This window comes from Scyliorhinus canicula, chromosome 6 (genome assembly GCF_902713615.1).
Source record: "Scyliorhinus canicula chromosome 6, sScyCan1.1, whole genome shotgun sequence".
NCBI lineage: Eukaryota > Metazoa > Chordata > Chondrichthyes > Carcharhiniformes > Scyliorhinidae > Scyliorhinus > Scyliorhinus canicula.
In genome coordinates, this window is record NC_052151.1 from 186075309 (window position 1) to 186097685 (window position 22377).

A 22377-nucleotide genomic window follows, 5' to 3' on the forward strand; every position below is an offset into this window, starting at 1 on the left:
ACCTATCCACCAACACAACTTACTCCCAACTCCCCTAGGGAGAGTCACATGGTAGGTTTACGCTGCCACCTGCTGGTCAGAGGTTGTGTACATTATTATATACAAGATTGCTTATGCGTGTCATCAAACTAAAGTTGGTGATTCTGTGCCACTGGGGGTAAGGTACCCCCCATGTGTTCAACTTGGCAGAACCGAAGATCTAAAGTCATGCTTATAAATTGGTTCTTGAGTGCATACTTAGGAATCCAGGGAAATGGGATTACAGGAGATGAGACGGAAACCCTGTGAGGTGAGCCACTGATGTCATCAAAGTTGGGGCGAAGTTTGGAAAAAAATTTCAAGGTTATATCTTTGAAGGTGAGACTGGAATCCTTTTTGGGAAAGAAAGAAACTATCAGGTTGATTCTGTCTTATTGACCTCTGTGAGGGTTATTGAGAAACTTGTGGACTCTATTTGTTCGCATCTGGCATTTCTTGTACACGGTGCTGTGTTTCACTACATTTTGTTGTTAATTCACATGCATCCCATATTAACCCTGAACATTAATAATATGATAGGATATTGTAAAATGTTTTATATTTCTGACCTTGTATAATAAAGTTTATTTCTGTTTGGGACGTTATGTCTTTATTCACTGAGAAATTGTCTCGAGTCTCAACCTTTTATCTACTTTAAACAAACATTATTGGTCCCGAACCAGATATCATCAATAACTTGGGGGTCTGGACAAGAAACAGATTATTCAAAATATATTTTTTTAATCTGCAAATCTTTGCCTCTACCATTTAAATTATTTCATTCTAGTCGCCATCAGGTCTATGTTGAATTTGTTTTGATTCTTATCAATAGTATCCTATGGTCTTTCACATAATGTACTGAACTAACAATGGCATTCAGAGATTTAGACTGATTGTCAATTCAACTGACACAAGTCTTCCTTTGTGAGTATTTAGGAAAACGAGCAAAAGGGAGAATGGAATTGGGTCAAACTGTGAAACTCTTCACAAAACCCAAATAAAACCTTTTAATTTGGCTTATGTGCCAAATGACTTTAAAAACAACAATTTGAACTGCTTGCTGGACCAAAATACACCCCATGACAAAAGTAACTTCCTCCAAATCAGGATCAAGACTCCCACCGTCTATTATTATAAGCTTTCCAGTTTTACAACTGCAAGCAATTTTGTCTCACCAATTTCAACCTCCTTACCTGCATCAGTGAAGTTGCACAGAGGGACTGTTTAAACCTGCATTTAGACATTTAACTGCAGCGGTGCTAAACTAAACCATCATAATTTAGGAGGCTCTGCTAATATGTCAATAATATTCTACCTGAGAGAAGAAATCCTCTTGGAAGTTTGCACAAATGAATCCATTTGTCGTTATCTACAGTATTCGATTTTTCCATTCTCCTTTCAAGGGTCTCTTTCCCCCACACCACTGGATTCAAATTTCAGTTACTGCAGAAATGCCCTCATGGTACTTTGTACCCGAGATCTCGGTGCTCCTTCAATTCTGGCCTCTTGCATGCTGACAGTTTTCTTCACTCTTGCCTTGGTAGCTGCGCTTTCAGCTGCCTTGACTCCAAAGCTCTGTGATTCCCTCCAGAAACCTCTCCGCCTCTCTCACATCATTCAAGATGCACTCTAGAACCTCTCTCGCTGATCAAGCTTTTGGTCACGTGTCCTCATTTGTTACGAGGCTCAGTGCAAAATTTAACTCCGTAATGCCCTGTGAAGTGCCTTGGAACATTTTGTGATGTCTTGTAAATGTATATTGTTGTTTCATCTCTTTTGGTCGGGTGAAACATAACCGATAATTTACAAATCAATTAAGCCATGTTGAATACAACCCTTATCCACATACTTTTTAAGTACAGTTTCATCCAGGAGGTCTATTTTGTTCTGCACTAGGACCGTAGGGATATTTCCGACTTCAGCCTCAACTTTCTCTTTCCAGCTTGGGATAGCCTCAAAGGACTCTCTGTCGGTAGTGGAGAACACCAGCACGCATGCCTGAGCACCTGTGATCAAGCCGCAAAACCATCAAATTAGAAGTGCAACTGGTCTTATTGTAACATACAGCCACAACAATTTGAATGCTCAGCAATAGAACTTTGCTTAACTTTATTACTTTAAGGAATAGCTGGCACCAGGGTACTGCTTTACCAAAACACCCACTGCTTTGGGACAGAATGAGAATAGGTGGCACGGTGGCACAATAGCTAGCACTGCTGCATCACAGCGCCAGGGGACTGGGTTCGATTCTGGCTTTGGGTGACTATCTGTGTGGAGTTTGCTCAGAGTGCTCCGGTTTCCTCCCACAGTCCAAAGATGTGCAGGTTAGGTGGATTGGACATGTTAAAATGCCCAGTGTCCAAAAGGTTAGGTGGGGTTATGGGATTAGGGTGGGGACATGGGAGTAGATACGGTGCTCTTTTGGTGGGTTGGATCAGACTCAATGGGCTGAATGACCTCCTCCTGCACTGTAGGGATTCGAGTACATAGTGAAAGCACACAAAGTGCTCCCAGTATATCCTCCACACAGTGATACAGGAATCCTCCACACAGTGATACAGGAAATATCCACTGCCCAACTAGAAGTGTAGCCATCTGGGATGGCCACTTACAACCAGTAACTGGGAAGGTCGCAAAGCATGGCGGGTAAAATGGACAGAGCAAGATTCAGGCCGGCTCAGAGCCTGAAATGTATATTTGCAAGTGAGGAATCCAGACGGTATCAAAACTCCGATCAATTAGCATTTTGATGGGCCGATTAGCATTTGATGGCCCATCTCCACCAAGTTAAGGACTGGTACTTGAGCGACTGGTACAGTCCCAGACATTTCGGCGCCACTCCCTGTTTTAGGGAAGCGTAAACAACAGGGTCAGTGACCGCTTGGTACACGGCCAGCCATCCAGGCACCCGCCCATTTATTGGTTCGAAATCGAACATGGTGATCAGGGGTCACCTAATTAGGAAGGTCCAAACTGAAGGACCACCCAAAAGGGCGCAAAAACCCCCAAGCATAAGAAGAGAGTCCACCATGTGTTCGTCCTCTTTTGGACCTGGCGCCCCGGCAACGTCCATCTCCAATCACAAGACCACCAGAAGCAAGTCCAAGTTCAACGCCTGCTACCAGACGGAAGAGCCTAGCTGAGCAGCAGTTATTTCTCCAGACTCAAAAGATCCAGAATTGAACAACGGCCACTGTTCCTCTGACCTAAGCTGGGTGCCTGAAGTTAAGTACAGGCTGTCTTAGTCGATTGGTGTAATTAACTAGTAGTGAATGTTGCATGATCAATTGTGTGTGTAAATAAAGTACCCTTGACCTTGAACTAACTAACTGGTGTTTGGCTCTTTGATCGATAGCCGGTTGAACCTTGTGGTGGTATCATTTAATACCTGCCGACTCTGAGCATTAGAATATAGATATCAAAGAAAGGGGGCCAACCTCACTGATTGCCATAGTTACAGCAGAGCCACAGAAAAGGCAACAGAAGCAGCACTGGCTTTACTCTGGAAAACTCTGCTCAACCGTAGTGTAACACTCTAGAGCACGAAGGGCCTGTTCTGTGCTGTACTGTTCTATGTTCAACAAGTTACCAACCTAGGCTCAGTAATTGGGGGTTACACAGCATTTCACCAGGGCGGAGAAGAAGCAAGACTGGTACAAGTAAACAAAGTGATGCTCCTTTCAATGTCAGGGATGAGAGATAATAAGATTAAAACATTCATTTGCTGAAATAAGTAGATTTCAGAGATTGCTCTTTATTTAAAACTGCTAATTTTCCAGCTTTTGGTACACTTTGAAACTTGTTATTGAATTGACCCAGTAATTGAAAATGAAAAAATGAAAATCGCTTATTGTCACGAGTAGGCTTCAAATGAAGTTACTGTGAAAAGCCCCTAGTCGCCACATTCCGGCGCCTGTTCGGGGAGTTAGTGTGCGACATGCTATTTCTACAAAAGCCCAAATTATAAAATGTCCTTTTTCTGTGATAGAGAAGTGCCATAACCTGGAGTTAAGCAGGTCATGGGACACCAATGAGACTGGGAGATAGGGAATACACATTCCCCACTGAGGGGCCAGGCACCCCCTTCTACATCCGGTATAAAACCGGAGGGCAATGAACTGTGAGCTGTCTCCTGCAGTAGAGTAACTGCTCTGAACTCTTGTTCTGTTGCAATAAACCTTTTTTCCTTTGATTCAGCCTGTTCAGCTCGGTGTGGACTCCTTTCTGGACCTTATAATACAAAGATTCAGCCGAAAGACATTTCCTTTTATTAAATAATTATTTTAGACCAGGATTCTGTAACAGGTTTGAATGCCCGAGCCAGAAAACAAACTAGAGGAGAGTTCCAGACGGAATCCTCTTACAGATGTGTCCTAACACTAACTGGACTCACCTCTATAGTAGGCTTTTGTTATTGCATCAAACTCCTCTTGGCCCGCTGTATCCCATAACATTAATCTGACATCCTCGTCATTAACTCTGAAAAACAAATGTGACACTTGAGATCAAATCATGCGTCTTGGAAACCCCTAAAATGGTTTGTGACTGCTATCGGAGCAAAATATTTAATGGAGCATTTATTTAGTCTAACCGTGCTCAATTACAGGCTGCTCACCACATTCAATCAGCTCTGGTCTTATGACCGCAGCTGCTGAGCATCAACAAGAACAATCAACACATCACATACTCAGACTGGTATTTTATGACTGCCTTCTATTGTTTGCTACAATATTATACATCAATTTGCTCGCTTGTTACAGTGGTTACTTTCAAAAGATAATAGATGGAGAGCTCTTCTGCTTAATCATGCTTGAAATCATTACTAATAAGTGGAACATTTCTAGTTAATTAGTAGCTGATGTTTTATTGGAGGGTTGTTTAGGAAATACAATTTGTTCCCTTCACCATGTTATTGCATCTTGTCTAAAGATTGCGCTGCACAATTGTTCCTTTGCTCAGAAAGTAGGAAAGTCTGCCAAACATCGTCAAATGTACAAGTGCAACCCAAGTGAACAATCCTTCAACTGTCCCTCTTGCAAATCAGGCGAGGGATCCTCTTCCCACAATGTAACCGGCTGAAACACAATATGTAACGTCACCACCCTCCAGTGCCTGGGCTAAAAGGGATTTCTTCATGTCTAAGCAATTGCTGGCAGATGATACGGGCAATGAAGGTGAAGCGAGAGATCTTGTCTTTGCTGGGTTAGATATTTGCCTCTGGCAGCAAGGCCCAGAGTTTTGTCGGTCAGAGGAAGCCAGGCCATCTTCCTCTTTCATTGAGCCAGAGTCATACAGCACAGAAAGAGACCTATCGTGTCTGCGCCGCTCATCAAACACCTATCTAGTCTAATCCCATTTTTCAGCATTTGGCCCGTAGCCTTGTATGCTATGGCATTTTAAATGCTCACCTAAATACTTCTTAAATGTTGTGAGGGTTCCCATCTCTACCACCCTTCCAGGCAGTGAGTTCCAAATTCCCACCATCCTCTGGTAATTGTTCTTCAAATCCCCACTAAATGTCCTGCCCCTTACCTTATTTCTATGCCCCCTGCTCATTAATCCCTCAATTAATGGGAGAAATTTCTTCCTTAGCTTCTCGGCTCTAAGGAGAGCTGCAGCCTAACCAGCCTCTCTACATATATAAAACGCTCCAGCCCAGGCAGCATCCTGGTGACTTCCTCTGCTTGATATAGTGGGGTGACCAGAACAGCACACAGTACTCTAGCTATGGCCTGACGAGCGCTTTCTACAGCTCCATCATAACCTCCCTGCACTTATATTCACGGCTGATGAAGGCAAGTGTCCGGTCTGCTTTCTTAACTACCATATTAACAAATCCTCCACCTTCAGGGATTTGTGGACATGCACCAAATGTTTCCTATGGTCCTTTGTGCTTCCTAGCATCCTACCGTTTGTTGTATATTCCCTTGCTAGACCTCCCAAAAGGCATCACCTCACACTTTTCAAGGTGAAATTCCATTTGTCACTATTCTGCCCATCTGACCAGCCCGTCTATATCGTCCTGTAATCTAAGGCTTTCCTCTTTGCTATTTACCACACCACCAATTTTTGTGTCATCTGTGAACTCACTGATCATACCACCTACATTCATGCCTGGGCCATTAATGTGCACTACAAACAGCAAGTGACCCAGTACGAATCCCTACGGCACACCACTGGACACAGGCTTCAGGTCACAACTTTTGACCACCTCACTTTGCTTCCTGCTGCTAAGCCAATTTTGGATCCAATTTGTCAAATTGCTCTGAATCCCATGGGTTCTTCAATCTCCCATGTGGGACCTTGCCAAAAGCCTTACTGGGTCCATATGGACCTCATCTGCACACTTAGTCACCTGAAAAATTCAATCAAATTTCAATCCTCCCTCTGACAAAGCCATGCTGACTAGTCTTGATTAATCTTTGCCTCTTGGAAGTAGAGATTAATTCTGTCCCTCAGAATGGTTTCCAATAATTTCCCTACCATTGATGTTGGATTCACTGGCCTGTAATTACCTGTTTTCCCCCTACTTCCCTTCTTGAGTAATTGTACCACTTTAGCAGTCCGCTAGCACCTCACCTGTGGCCAGAGAGGATTTGCAAATTTGCATCAGAGCCCCTGCAATCTCCTCTCTTGCCTCACACAGCAGCCTAGGATACAACTCATCTGGGCCTGGGGGTTTATCCTCTTTTAATCCCGTTAAAACCCCAAACACTCCTTCCTCTCGATATTAATCTGTTCAATTACATCACAGTCCCCCTCCATCTTTCAATGCATCATCCTTATCCATGGTGAACACAGATGTTAAATACTCAGTTAATACCTAACCACACACACAGTTTGACACTTTGGGCCCTCATGGGCCCCACTCTTTCCCTGAATGTACTTATAAAACATTGAGATTTTTCTTAATTTTGCCCGCCAGTGTTTTTTTATGTCCCCTCTGAGCTCTCCTAATTTATTTTCTAAGTACCCCCTTCACTTTCTTTACTTCACCTGAGGAAGGAGCTGAGCTCCGAAAGCTCGTGTTTGAATCAAACCTGTTGGACTTTAACCTGGTGTTGCAAGACTTCTTACTAGGGCACCCACTGCTTTCAGCCCTTGCATATGCCAAAGGCTTCCTTTTTGTACCTTATCTGGTCCATATATCCCTCGACGTCCAGGGTTCTCTGGACTTTTTGGTCCCGCCCTTAACCTTTATGGGAACATGCTGGCTTTGTACCCTCTCGATTTCCTTTTTGAATGACTCTCAATGCTCTGATGTGGATTTTTCTACAAGTAGCTTCTCTCAATCCACTTTGGCCAGATCCTGTCTTATCCTATTCAAATTGCACCTCTACAGTTCAGATCCGTTATTTCTGGTTCCATCTTGTCCTTTTTCCCCCCCATCCATCTTTGACCTTTTCTAACCAAGGTGTGCCAAACCAGTTAACCTTAAGACTGGGGGACCAAGTCTATATTTCCCCAGTTGTTCACTACCTTAACCAGCCATATCATTGAGAGAAGTTTCAATATAACTGGCAAAAGGGCCAGAGGTGAGAAGATAATCCTTTTCACTCAGTGTCATCCGGAATGTATTGCCTAAAACATTCAATAATGATTTTCAAAAAGGGAATTGGAAAAAGCTGCAAGGAGTAGACCTATCATGATGGGTTTCCTGGACTGATTCTGTCTGTGACAATGTACAGTTCTATGAAATCAACAAAAACATGTCGCAACAGCGGTGAACTGTATTAACTGAACAGCCAAAACGTTTTGCCACTGGCACATATCACTGAGATGGAACGGTGTAGATTAATTCTTTAGTGTACTGAATTCCTTAAAAATTGCACTTTTGTTAATTGTTAAAATTGTTTTTATCTTTGAATAATTCTATTGCTCACCCCCCACCACAGATATCTGGAGTGACTCACAACAAGGTCCATACTACACGTATTACAGTACAGAAGTCTTCACTCACTGAATCTGTCTTTCCAGGAAGTCCACTCCAATGGTTTTCTTGTAATCCTTGGTGAAAATCCCCTTGCAGTACCGCTGAATCATGCTTGATTTACCAACAGCACCGTTTCCAACAACCACCACCTTAATGGCTACTTCAATATCCTCTTCCAGCATGTTTAGACTGCGTGTATGGATCTGCTGTAACACACTTGTTGAGAGGTAGTCTTTTGGCCACACGACCTGCAGTTAGAAGCAATTTTGCCTTTCTCTAGTTCATTAACCTGCAACAGAAACAAGAGGGGTTACTTGACCTTATGTTTTATGAACATTTGTTCATTCTCGCAGTGAGCACGTTTTAAGATCTGCAGGAAATACAACCTTTTGACAAAAGCTATAATACTGTTCACCCCCCAATGAAACCAAACCAATGACAATGCATTACGCACATCATGAAAAATTCAATAGGTCCTACCATAACTCACACGCATCATTACCCAGCTGACAACAGAGCTGTCAAGGTGCTCTTCAGAAAGTATTGCTTTGGAAGAAGCTATTAGTTGCTCAGGAGCAGTCAGGGTTACCAGTGCCTTCATTTTGTCTGCGTTGTCTGTGACAAAAATGAATTTGTTTTTCAGTATTACTGGGAGCAGGCTTGTGGGAGCTGTATGTGACTAATTTAATTAAGCTAAAGACAGTTAGGCTGCAAGCTTTGAATCACCAAAAGGGTGGGTGTAAAAGTAGGCATTTGAAGTGGACATGACCAAGTAAAAGGAGTTGCACGTAAATACATCCGTGTAAAAGTTTACATTCGGAGATAAGTGAGGATTTGGATTTTAGCTGCTGAATTTCAAAGAGAAATAAAAAAGAGATTTGCAACTGGCAAAGATCGTAAATGAATAAAGCAATGTTATTACGTTTATTTCACCCAAAAGTAACGGCCATAAGGGCAGCACAGTGGCGCAGTGGGTTAGCCCTGCTGCCTCACGGCGCTGAGGTCCCAGGTTCGATCCTGACTCTGGGTCACTGTCCGTGTGGAGTTTGCACATTCTCTCCGTGTTTGGGTGGGTTTCGCCCCCACAACCCAAAGATGTGCAGGCTAAATGGATTGACCATGCTAAATTGCCCCTTAATTGGAAAAAATGAATTGGGCACTCTAAATTTAAAAAAAAAAGTAACGGCCATTAGGAAAACATGAACATTTTTAAGATCTGGGAAAGGTAACTTCTAAAGAAGGATCATAACAATGGTTTTAAAGATTAAGAAGAAAAAACATTAACGGAGAGGTTAGAAGCTATGCTAGGAGTGAACATGTAAGATCCTGCAGTGGGCTGTGCTAAGAGAGAGCTGTGAAAGAAGCAAAGTGAGTCATCTCCAGAAACCCCAGAGAAGTGTCTGTTTGTTCCAGAAAGTAGCGTTTTGGTTAAAGCCTTGGATTTTCACTGTCAAATGAGAGGGAGAAAGAAGCCCTGTGATGTACTTCCCCACAATCAACAGTGGGTGCCTTGCAGTAATATTACTAGAAATTTATATAGATTAAGTACCTTAAGGGGCTATTGCCTAAAAAAGGGTGTTAGTGAGTCGAAGTCAAAATCCTTTGACGAAATTATAAGATTAATTCTTAACTGTGTAAATGTAATATTGTATGTTTAAGTTTTCTTTTATTTTGCTAATAAACATTTGATTTAATATTTCAAATCTCCAAACGTGTGATTGAAATTTTTGCCTCTAAATTTCAGTAAATGTGCCTACTCGTAAGAAAATATAAACTGCCTTTGGGACTTTGTTAGCCTGGCAATTAGCACCTGCCAAATCATAACATTAGGACCAGGCAATGCCAAATCCAAACTCTTGCCTTCCAAAGCTACTTCCAAGACCTGCAACATTTAACTCTTCACAGTGCAGCAATTTCATGGCTGTTTTGTGAGCAGCTGAAGTTAATAGAATTCTATGCAATAGGGTCAATTGTATCTATTTTGCTCCCATATACTGCAGGCTGGTTTAGCTCACCAGGCTAAATTGCTGGCTTTTACAGCAGACCAAGCAGGCCAGCAGCACGGTTCGATTCCCGTACCAGCCTCCCCGGACAGGCGCCGGAATGTGGTCACTAGGGGCTTTTCACAGTAACTTCATTGAAGCCTACTCGTGACAATAAGCGATTTTCATTTTTCAAAACGTCTACACTAATTTATGGCAAAAACAAAATCTGAGCAAAAAAGATACACTGAGCAGTTCTGTGATCCAGATATTTTTTTCAATGTCAAAATTCACTGCCTAATTGTTCAAAATCTCAAATTAACCAAAATAATGCTGATCACACTGTTTGCATTTATCACATGTCCCACTGGATGAGGTTCTAAACTGAATATTTTATAAAGTGCTCAACTGAGCCTCAGTCACTAAGACCCACAGCATATCTAGTGAAACTAAAGAGTGACTGTACTTCCCACCTCCTCCCTTTGTCCAAAGGCAGCCTCTTTGCTAGGGTACGGTTTCATGGGTGCAAGGACGCACCTTGTCCAACTTGTAACTGGACATTTTGACTGGGGCTATTCAGCCAGGTCAGAGGAATTACAATGGTATCAGCAGCTACGACAGTCACACACTTCAGCAGAGTGATTGGATGTTGATCAGGATGTAGGGATACTGGTGGAACCTTGACACACTGCTGCCCAGGTTGAGATAGTATCATCAAATGCTACAGCATAGGATGTCAAAAGATCATTGGAGTCTGTATCATCTATCCATTTAGTAGCATTTGTGCCGCACAAGTGCCAGCCAATGATTTTCTCCAACAAGAGAGAATCTAACCACCTCCCCCTTGACATTCAACAACTTTACCATCGCTGAATCCTAATTATCAACATTCTGGGGGTTACCATTGACTAAACGCTGAATTGGACCAATCATTTAAATCCTGTGGCGACAAGAGCAGGTCGGAGACTGGATATTGTGTGGCAAGTAACTCAGTGCCTTCCCAAAGTCTGGCCACCATCTCAAGGCACAAGTCAGGAATGGGATGGAGTTTTTTATCAATTCCTTGGACGGGTGCAGCTCCAACACCACTCAAGGTGCTCAACATCATTCAGGACAAAGCAGCCCTCTTGATCCGCACCCCACCCACTACCTTAAACATTCGCTCCCTCCACCACCGATGCACAGTGGTGCATTAAGGCTCCTTCAACAGCATTGTCCAAACATGTGGCCTCTACCACCAAGGAGGACAAGGGCAGCAGAAGCATGGAAAAACTACCATCGTCAAATTCCTTCCAAGACATACACCATCCTGACTTGGAACTAGATCATTGTTCCTTCACTGTTGCTGGAACTCCCTCCCTAACAGCACTGTGGGTGTACCTAGACCACATGCACTGCAACTGTTGAAAAAGGCAGCTCACTACCACCTTCTCAGGGGTAACTAAGGATAGGTAACAAATGCTAACCTTGTGAGTGTTGCTCACATCTCATGAACGAATTAAAACAATTTAGTCCCACTCCTCGTGTAATCTTTTCCCTGTAACCATGAAATTATTTAGTTAGCAGAGACCTGAAACACACCCGGTGTGTATGGCTCAGCTATTTGTGGAGATCGAAAGAGCATCTGGCAAATGCCAATGTGACAAAAGTGGAAGTGTTGAATTTGAAACATGACACAAGGTTTTAAATTAGACCTTGATTACTTGGTAATTTGTTAAATTACTGCATTTGTTGTCCGTAGACAGCTTTTCATTCTGGTTATCTGTTGCCAAGGGGCGCTAGCAACAGGCTCTTTTCACATGCAGCTGCAATACAGAACCGAATTGAACAAAAAAAGAGATAATCATTTAATCTACTATTGTGAGTAAAGTCAATCCAAACGCATTGAAACCTTTGGCCAAGAACACAAAGAGGTTTATGATCAGAAACATTTGTTTGCAGAATTATTTTTCTTCTTCGGCAGTCCTAGGTGATCGAGGAAGACTTGCTCCACTCTGGTATGATGGGTTCTGAGACAGCTGCTATGTCCAATGCGTGATCCGCAAACTCTTTCACATGCGGGGCAGGTTGTGTTGAAGGGTCGGTTGAATGAGTTGTTGGAAAGTTTGCATACGCTCTCCGGAGCCTCGTCTTCGCCTCTGCGTGTTCCTGTTAAGTCCCTCGACGTGTTCCTCGCCTTTCAGATTAAATTCTTTTCATTTTACAAGCCAGAGTGTCACATGAGTCGGTGGGATGTCGAACCTCTTCAGGATGGTTTGAGGACATCCCTAAAGCCCATCCACTGTACTCCTGGAAATCTCCTGCCACAAAAAAATACTGAGTAGAGCAATTGCTTCGGAAATCTGATGTCAGGCATATGAACAACATGCAAAGTGCAGCGGAGCAGGTTTTGAGCAATTAGCACCTCAGCGCTGGGTAAGGCAGTGGGGAGGCAGTGGCATAGTGGTATTGCTGTTGGACTAGTAATCCAGAGAACCAGAGCCATGCTCTGGGGATCTGGGTTCAAATCCCATCATGGCAGATGGTGAAATTTGAATTCAATAAAGAAATCTGGAATTAAAAGTCCAAAGGTGACCGTGAAACCGTTGTCGATTGTCGTAAAAACCCATCTGGTTCACGATCATCATTTAGGGAAGAAAATCTGTCGTTATTACCTGGTCTGGCCAACATGTGACTCCAGACCCACAGCAATGTGGTTGACTCTTAATTGCCCTCAGGGATGGGCAATAAACGCTGGCCCTCAGCCAGCGACGTCCACATCTCATGGACGAATAAAAAAAAAAGTGAGCAGGGAGAGGATACTGCTGTTGGACAAGATTGATTAATTGCCAGTGGATTTGGAGGTTTTGCAGAGGCACTGCTGTTAACACTTCTCCATTGCTTTGAGAAACTTTCTGCAGTTTGCCCAAGTCTCTGGTGCATATAGGAGCACAGGGATCATTGCTGTCCAGTAAACCACCACCTTTACAGCAGAAGAGACTGAACAAGGGAACAAGGAAATGTTTAATAGGATTTGTACAAGTCAAGTTAAAATTAAAGCCATCCATTTTGGAGGTGGGCAAATTGACAGAAGTAGTGTTAATTGTCCAGATTTTGCAGTTTAGAAACACAGAAAATTGGAGGAGGCCATTCGGCCCTTCAAGCCTGCTCTGCCATTCATTATGATCATGGCTGATCAACCACTCAATATCCCAATCCTCTTTCACCCTACATCCTTTGAACCCCTTCACCCCAAGTGCTATATCGAACTGCTTCTTGAAAACATGCAATGTTTTGGCCTCAACTACTTCTTTTGGGAACAAAGTCCACAGGCCGACCACTCTCTGGGTGAAGAAATTTCTCCTCATCTCCATCCTAAATAATCTACCCCGTACCACAGACTGTAACCCCTGTTTCTAGACACACCCACCATCAGGAACATCCTTCCTGCATCTACCCTGTGTAGTCCTATTTTATAGGTTTCCATGAGATTCCCCCCTCCTTCTTCTGAACTCCAGTGAATACAATCCTTTTTTAAAAAATATTTTTGTTAGGGTATTTGCAATCTTTTTAATAACAATAACAGTGAGATAAACATGGTACAATAAACATTTCCACCCCATCACAGTCTTCAGACACTCCAACCATAAAACAACAGTCTGCCCCCCACCCCCCCCCTTTGGAATTCTGCTTCTGCTGAAATTTAAATTTTCCCCGAGAAAGTCGACAAACGGCTGCCATGTCTGGTTGAACCCTAACATTGACCCTCTTACGGCAAACTTTATTTTCTCGAGACTGAGAAATCCAGCCATGTCACTAACCCAGATCTCTGCACTCGGGGGCTCTGAGTCCCTCCACATTAACAAGATCCGTCTCCGGGCTACCAGGGAGCTAAAGGCCAAAACGTCGGCCTCTTTCGCCCCCTGAACTCCCGGATCTTCCGACACTCCAAAGATCACCACCTCTGGACTCAGTACACCCGTGTTTTGAGTACCGTGGACATCACCCTAACGAAACCCTACCAAAACCCTCTAAGCTTCAGGCAAGCCCAAAACATGTGGACATGATTTGCTGGGCTTCCCGCATACCTCACACACCTGTCCTCTACCCCCAAAAAATTGCTCATCTGGGTCACCGTCATATGTGCCTGGTGGACTACCTTGAACTGTATCAGGCCAAGCTTGGCACATGATGAGGATGTACTAACACTGCTTAGGGCATCTGCCCACAGACCCGCCTCTATTTCTCCCCCTAGCTCATCTTTCCACTTGCCCTCGAGCTCCTCCACCAGAGTTTCCTCCGATTCCAAAAGTTCTTGGTTGATGTCCGATACCTTCCCCTCTCCCACCCATGTACTGGAGACCGCTCTGTCCTGTATCCCCGGGGCGGCAGCATCGGGATGGCTGGAACCTGCCTTCTCAAGAAATCTCGTACCCATTCCCTACTGGCAATTCAAATTTATCCTCCAAGGCTTTCAAGCTGGGGAAGCTCCTGTCCATAAATAGATCCCCCATCCTCCTAATTCAGCGAATACAATCCTAACCGATTCAATCTCTCCTCATATATCAGTCCCGCCATCCCTGGAATCAGTCTGGTAAACCTTTACTGCATTCCCTCGAGAGCAAAAACATCCTTCCTCAGATAAGGAGACCAAAACTGCACACAATATTCCTGGTGTGGCCTGTATAATTGCAGCAAGATATCCCAACTTGTACTCCAATCCTCTCACTATGAAGGCCAACATACCATTTGCCTTCTTTACCGCCTGCATGCTTACCTTCAGTAACTGGTTTACAATAACACCCAGGTCATGTAGTTAGCAGTGAAGGAATGATGATTCACTTCCACTGCACTGACAGCTACCGAGAGTTTTTACAGGCTTTTGAACATAGCCTTACTCCAGCTAGCCTTCTGATACAGGGGATTTGCCAGGTCACAGAACAGGACAGGCAACATTGAGGCTCTTTGACAACTGTACTGAAGGTTTCTCAGACTCAAATGCAAAACCAGGAAGCATACATTAGCTTATTTAAATCATTGTAAAATCATGTACAAATAGCAAAGCAAAAGGAGGGAAGAAAAGATGAAATTTTGAGCAAGAGAGGGATTCAAAGAAAAACAGATTTTAAAAAAATTCTCCCAACACAAATTAAATTCTGAAGGAATGCAACTCCACACTTGGAAAAAAAATGCTCAGGGTCAGAGGATTTGTTTGGCAGTAATTAAGACTTACTGCAGCATTTAAAATCATTTACACCCAAATTCACGTCCAGTCTTAATTCTTTGTTTCGTGGATATGTACGATGACTGTTTACCCAAACATTAATTTCGAAATCAAGTCTACGCACTAATCATAACGCATCTGTGGAGGAACAGGAGAACTCAGATTGCAACTTCCCCATTCCCCCTTTAACTGGGCTCTGAAAGCTGCTGTCCAGTTTAGTGATGCTGAGTTCTGATTAGCGTCACCGTTATTCACAACTAGGGGCTTTTCACAGTAACTTCATTAAAACCTACTTGTGAAATAAGCAATTATTATTATTATATCGAAATCTGGGCCCTGTTAAACAGAAGTATGCCACTTTTAGAATTAAAGAGCAAGTACACAGCACCAAGTTTTAACAAAAGAAATCAGTAAATTCACAGACTTATCGAGTCAATGACAATTTTTCATTGACATAAATGGAATTCCTATGGCATTCCAATGTTGAGTACAGCGTTAAAATGTGTCAGAAAAATCCATCCTCACATGGAGTAGCAAATCGAATAAGCAAATACACCACACGGACTGCAGCTCACTTCTACCTTCTCAACGGCATTCAGAGGCCGGCAACAGCAACAAATAGTGGCCTTACTAGCGATGCTCACCAAGGGACGAATAAAGAGTTCCAAAACATCTTTTGATGCTGAGGCAAGGCCATTCCCTCCAAATTACTGTGTAATTCCTCATTTGGCTGGTTTAGCACAGTGGGCTAAACAGTTGACTTGTAAAGCAGAACAAGGCCAGCAGCGTGGGTTCAATTCCCATACCAGCATCCCCGAACCGGTGCCGGGATATGGCGACTAGGGGCTTTTCACAGTAACTTCATTAAAGCCTACTCGGGAGGGTTAGGGGAATGTAGTATAGGGGTCAATTAGGCAGATCTGGGTGGGACGGGTTACAGCAATTGCACCATGTACTTTGTTTATTGTACAGTCCATTTGTTTTCTCGTTCTCTAATTTTGCTATTTACAATGCCAAAAAATACCTCATTAAAATTGTTTATCAAAAAAAATGCAAAGAGGGTGTCAGGATTACTCATAGCCACTACTTTTATTTTGGAAAGGGATGGGATGGTGAGAGGCGAACCCAGTAGGTTACTTGAAGACAAGCCAGAGAGCAATGTAGTTTCAAAGCAAATTGATTTTTAAAAGGTGTTCTTGAAGGGTAATCTAACAGGAGGACTAGCTGATACAAGATTAGAAGGACAAGTTGGTGAGATGCCAAAACGCCTTTTCCCAACTCTTGGCAATTTTCCCCCTTGTAAATTCGGCTCTGGTTACATTAGCAAAAACAGACACAATTCCACCCAAGTTCTGACAACTGTACAGGATTCCGATTTTAATTCAGTTTCACAAAGAATGTGATTGTTACAATACAACATGCAGATCAACTGTTTTGAGGAATTTAATCACAAACAGAAAAACTGCCCCCAAGCAATGTGTTGTTCAGTTAGCTGCTGTAGGAATCGCATCATGTTTCAGAGTTGTTTTGTCTGCAGTCATTTGGAATGAAAATGTGATACCTCTTCTACAACAAGCCCAATATTAAATCACACCAAAGTGTAAGTTTTGCATTCCACCAAGTGATCCCTTCTCACATACATTGCTTTTCAGCAAAAGGAAAAATGGATGCAATTGCATACTTTGTGTTTCACTCCCTTCGCAGTCTTCCCTCACCCTCTCCTGCCCCTTCTGAGTTGCCTTTGGATCTTTTCAACCATATTAAAGGTGCGACACAAGTGCAAGATGTTTGCTACTATACGTTTTAAATCTATAATCATGGGGGTTACTGTGAAAATATAAACTGCAAACCTTCTTACCCCCTTCAAGGAAATAGCTCCTATCCAGCGCACACAATAGAACTCCCACAACATTACATAACTGGATAATAGTGATCCCAACATTTAGACCCTCAAACTACCGGCAGCAGGATTTCTCAGGTCCATCTCTCTGCAGAAATTGTACAACTATTACCAGTCTGAAGCAAACCAAGTCAGAAAACAGAAGGAAGATTTCCTCCTGCCAACATGCCACCCTCTGAGATTCAGCTCGAATGACTCATCACTACTTCCAGTTTAATGTCAGTAAAATTCAAACCATATCCTTCAGTTTCCAGGAACACCGCCATTCCTGGGCTTTGGAGTATATCCAACTCTCAGCTGAAGCCTCAAGGCTGGCCGGGCTGTCAAAGTCCCAATGTCTTGCTCAGCTCAATCGATAGTGTTTTCCTCCACCTCCCTCACCAACACGGAGATCTACAGGTTTGCTATGCCTAGTCGATGAGATGAAGAGGGGTGAGAAGAGGCTCATGTGGAGTATGGAACCAGAGCCCAAATAGCCGTTTTCTGTATTGTACATTCTACGGACGTCTATGTAGACCTCTACCTTCCTAAAGGCTGGACTACTCGAGTAGTCTTATTGCCAGCTTGTAAAAGTGGGTGGCACAGGTGGCAGTGGTTGGCACTGCTACCTCGTAGCACCAGCAGTCCGGGTTCAAATCCGGCCTTGGGTGTCTGTCTGTGTGGGGTTTGCACATTTACCCCGTGTCTGCATATGTTTCCTGAGGGTGCTCCGGTTTCCTCCCACAGTCCAAAGATGTGCTGATTAGATGGATTGGCCATGCTAAATTGCCCCTTAGTGTCCAAAAGGTTTGGTGGTTACTGGGATAGGGTGGGGCATGGGTCTAGGTAGGGTGTTCTTTCAGAGAATCTGTGGCAACTTGATGGGCCGAATGGGATGCTATGATTCTAAGTTACAGGGAAATAACCGTCTCTACAACCATTACACAAAAAGTGCACTGCATTAGGAGCATTCCTTCTTTTGCCAAATCTACATCAATCTAAATGAAAGTGGCATATGTGACACACACATGCCACTTGGACGTGTCAGCAGTATTTTAAAGGAGAGAAAAGCAGTCATTTTGAGCAGCTTTCCACTGTCCAGGATCTGGTAAATTTACAAGTCCCTGCCAATCTGTGACCTTCCCAGCAAACAGGATAACTGACCCAGAGCGGTGCTCAACCAGAATGAGAGCCAGTCCGGAGGAATCAGAGTGATGCACTGGACATGACATGGAACAGCCAAATTGCTGCAGGAAAATAGTGAGATCCATCCAGTTCATCTCCTGCCGTCCTGGTAGACGGATGACATAATAATCAAATTGCTAATCAATCTTTGATCAGCTACTCTACAACAGACCCAACCAAGACCCCAAACTGGAAAACGTCAGTGGTGGAAAGATCTGTGGACTATACAACAACAAACTGCATTTATAAAGTGGGTTGCATGTAGTATAACATCCACAAGTGCTTCACAGGGGCATTATCAAACAGAATGCGGCATCAAGCCACATGTGGAGCTATTGGATGTGGTGACCAAGAGCTTCAGTTTTGGGTCTTCCCAGCTGAAGACATGGTTGTCAATGGTGGAAAATTGGAGAGGAGCAAGAAGCAGAATCAAAGATGTCAGAGATCCTATTCCCCGGGGAGGAATGTGAGGCGGGAGGAAGGTGAGGCCATGGAAGGATTCGGAATCAGGGGAGAACATGACACGTTGCTAGCTGGTAGCCACGTATGTCAGCGAGCACAGGAGTGAGGGTTGGACTGGATTTGACACAGGTTAGGATGCCGGCAGCAGCATTTTGGATCAACTCAAGCTGATGGAGGGGCACTAGCCCCCAGAGGGTGTACGATGGGGGCACTAGCCCCCGGATCCATTAAATCAATTGTAAAAAAGGTGTTGATGTGGGTTTTGGCAGAAGAGCGAAAACATACCAAAGGGATATTGAATTGGGTCAGAAACGTGTACGTCCCAGTGTCAGAAAGGAAATAGGATCAAACTTACCTGTTTCATCCAATGATGTGATAAGGACTGTGTCATATCTCAAATTACTTGTATACATTACCACAACTTTATTTCCAGAGAAATATAATCTGCATCATATTATTCAATATTAATGCTTGGTAATTTCTAGAATTATTCTAATACATGGAATAAACACCCATTAAAATGAAATATTGATTCAACAGATACAAGCAGTATGACCGGGGGCACCCATCTAACCGGCTCCCTCCCGGACCCTCACAGATATGAAGGGGGTGGGCATCCACTCCTCAGACAGAGAGGGGGAATCCACATGCCCCTCTCTGCAGACTGTGAGGGGGAATTATTACAATTCCGAATCAGACCACAACAGTGGCTAGGATACTGCACAGAAGCCCGAATACTTTGATTTCGTAAGACTGGGGAAATTATACCTCGCTCAAGGAGCAATTTCGCCCAAAAATAGAGATGGGGCAAATTAAAACAAACTTTATTACCAACAGTATTAAAATATCTTTAACATCACCCCTTAAACAAAGTTAATCAAACGTGTGTCACAATAACCTTTAACTGCTATCTTTATTCTCACTCAAACACCAAGACCATCTCAGCTCTCAATCGACTTTTAAATACAGTTACCAGTCCATACAAACTTGCTTAAGAGATGCTCTTTGAGAATGCTCTAAGAGATAGACCTGAACCCTGTCACAACAATGCAGGATCTCTAGGTGAAGTCTTCAGAAACTGTCTTCATGGCTTAACCTTCAGAAAAAACTGAACAATCGCTGCCAAAATGCCTGATACTCTTACTCCTCCCATTAGTTACATTATTTTACCAACTGAAAATACATCTTATTAACTGCCCCACAGGGAACCCTCTTAATCCAAACAAAAGTCCATTAGCCCAACTTTTACAATGCTTTAACAGTTGTCTTTTCAACCAGGATTTTTAAAAACACTACTGTAGCAGTCATACACACACTAACCCTGGATTTTAACCCTCATCGCACCAAATACATAAAATACTATACATCAGAAATTCCTACGTTCATCAGAAAATCCATACCACACCTCCCATTCCTTCTCTCAGACCGCATCCCACACCCCACCCTCCGCAGAGAGGGGGCGCCCCACCACCCTCCGCAGAGAGGGGGCGCGCACCCCCACCCTCTGCAGAGAGGGGCACCCCCCACAGAGAGGGGGCGCGCACCCCCACCCTCCGCAGAGAGGGGGTGCCCCCCCCCACCCTCCGCAGAGAGGGGGTGCCCCCCCCACCCTCTGCAGAGAGGGGGTGCCCCCCCACCCTCCGCAGAGAGGGGGTGCCCCCCCCCACCCTCCGCAGAGAGGGGGTGCCCCCCCACCCTCCGCAGAGAGGGGGTGCCCCCCCCACCCTCCGCAGAGAGGGGGTGCCCCCCCCACCCTCCGCAGAGAGGGGGTGCCCCCCCCACCCTCCGCAGAGAGGGGGTGCCCCCCCCACCCTCCGCAGAGAGGGGGTGCCCCCCCCACCCTCCGCAGAGGGGGGGTGCCCCCCCCACCCTCCGCAGAGGGGGGGTGCCCCCCCCCACCCTCCGCAGAGAGGGGGTGCCCCCCCACCTTCCGCAGAGAGGGGGTGCCCCCCCACCCTCCGCAGAGAGGGGGTGCCCCCCCACCCTCCGCAGAGAGGGGGTGCCCCCCCACCCTCCGCAGAGAGGGGGTGCCCCCCCCACCCTCCGCAGAGAGGGGGTGCCCCCCCACCCTCCGCAGAGAGGGGGTGCCCCCCCACCCTCCGCAGAGAGGGGGTGCCCCCCCACCCTCCGCAGAAGGGGTGCCCCCCCCACCCTCCGCAGAGGGGGCACGCACCCCCACCCTCCGCAGAGAGGGGGCGCGCACCCCCACCCTCCGCAGAGAGGGGGCGCGCATCCCCACCCTCCGTAGAGGGGGCGCGCACCCCCACCCTCCGTAGAGAGGGGGCGCGCACCCCCACCCTCCACAGAGAGGGGGCGCGCACCCCCACCCTCCGCAGAGAGGGGCACCCCCCACCCTCCGCAGAGAGGGGGCGCGCACCCCCACCCTCCGCAGAGAGGGGGCGCGCACCCCCACCCTCCGCAGAGAGGGGGCGCGCACCCCCACCCTCCGCAGTGAGGGGGCGCGCACCCCCACCCTCCGCAGAGAGGGGGCGCGCACCCCCACCCTCCGCAGAGAGGGGGGCGCGCACCCCCACCCTCCGCAGAGAGGGGGCGCGCACCCCCACCCTCCGCAGAGAGGGGGCGCGCACCCCCACCCTCCGCAGAGAGGGGGCGCGCACCCCCACCCTCCGTAGAGAGGGGGCGCGCACCCCCAGCCCTCCACAGAGGGCGGGCACCCCCACCCTCCGCAGAGAGGGGGCGCGCACCCCCACCCTCCGCAGAGAGGGGGCGCGCACCCCCACCCTCCGCAGAGAGGGGGCGCCCCCCCCCCCCCTCCGCAGAGAGGGGGCGCGCACCCCCACCCTCCGCAGAGAGGGGGCGCGCACCCCCACCCTCCGCAGAGAGGGGGCGCGCACCCCCACCCTCCGCAGAGAGGGGGCGCGCACCCCCACCCTCCTCCTCCCACAGAGGGCGGCCATGCACCACCCAGAGGGGGAATCAGCACCTCCAAAGTCAGTGAGGAGGGGGCGCACACACCCCCCCCTCCGTCCCATAGATGCAGGAAGGTGGGGTGGAGGAGACATCCCTCCATTTATTTATTTCTCTCACTCACTCAGACATCGCTCCACGATCGGGATCCACCCGCTCGGCGCCGGTAACCCGTGACAACTGGCGGAAGCGGAATTGCCACCACACTGACGTCGGCCGGCCACCGGCACCGCGCAGGCGCGACGTGGAGGGTGAGCGCACTGCGCAGGCGCCGACACGGCTCTTTGCAGAGAGAGACAATGTGGGAGGCTGAGTCATCTTGTCACAATTCATCTGACAGCAGGACATTCACAGTGAAAGGTTCTTCCAATAACTTGGTCACTGCTCAGCACAACAGTTTTGCATACTGACTCTTTCTGGATTGATTGCAAAATATTTTTTTTTCCCCTTTTCAAACATAAGTAGTTTTCTCCATGGATTTGACAGTGAGCCAGGCTTCAGGGTGTGCCTTAAAACTGTTCCGCTTGTCTCCAATTTCTCTCTCGTGTACTTTCCAATGCTAACAAAAGGAATGTTTGCTGCAAGAGCCAGCATATTTTTTTTACCATTGATGTCATCACACATATGCTCAAACTCACAACAAAGCAATAAAGCTGATACATGCTACATCAATTACAATTCGCAGAGTCTGTTGACTGCAAACAAATTGTGGTCGAAAATGTGGGGAGGAGGAAATCATTGCAGAAACTCACACAGGTCCCAACTTCCCTTGCCCTTGCAGTTATTG

At 45.9% G+C, this 22377-nt stretch overlaps 1 protein-coding gene across 5 annotated transcripts in view; it reads right to left on the reverse strand.

Moving 5' to 3' along the window:
- Positions 1–21827, reverse strand: part of rab23 (RAB23, member RAS oncogene family) — a 34255-nt gene extending 12428 nt beyond the window's left edge. For 2 of the 5 annotated variants that reach the window (XM_038800661.1, XM_038800657.1), the window contains exons 1-4: positions 21715–21827; positions 7979–8240; positions 4412–4497; positions 1868–2024 (exon numbers count right to left, since the gene is read on the reverse strand). In XM_038800661.1, coding sequence (XP_038656589.1) covers positions 1868–2024; positions 4412–4497; positions 7979–8133 — 398 coding nt within the window. In that variant the 5' untranslated portion in view covers positions 8134–8240; positions 21715–21827. Of the gene's footprint in view, positions 1–1867; positions 2025–4411; positions 4498–7978; positions 8241–11824; positions 12180–21706 lie in introns of those variants that run through there. The other 3 variants (XM_038800658.1, XM_038800659.1, XM_038800660.1) reach the window with 3 other exon arrangements.
- Between the last annotated feature and the right edge of the window lie 550 nt (positions 21828–22377).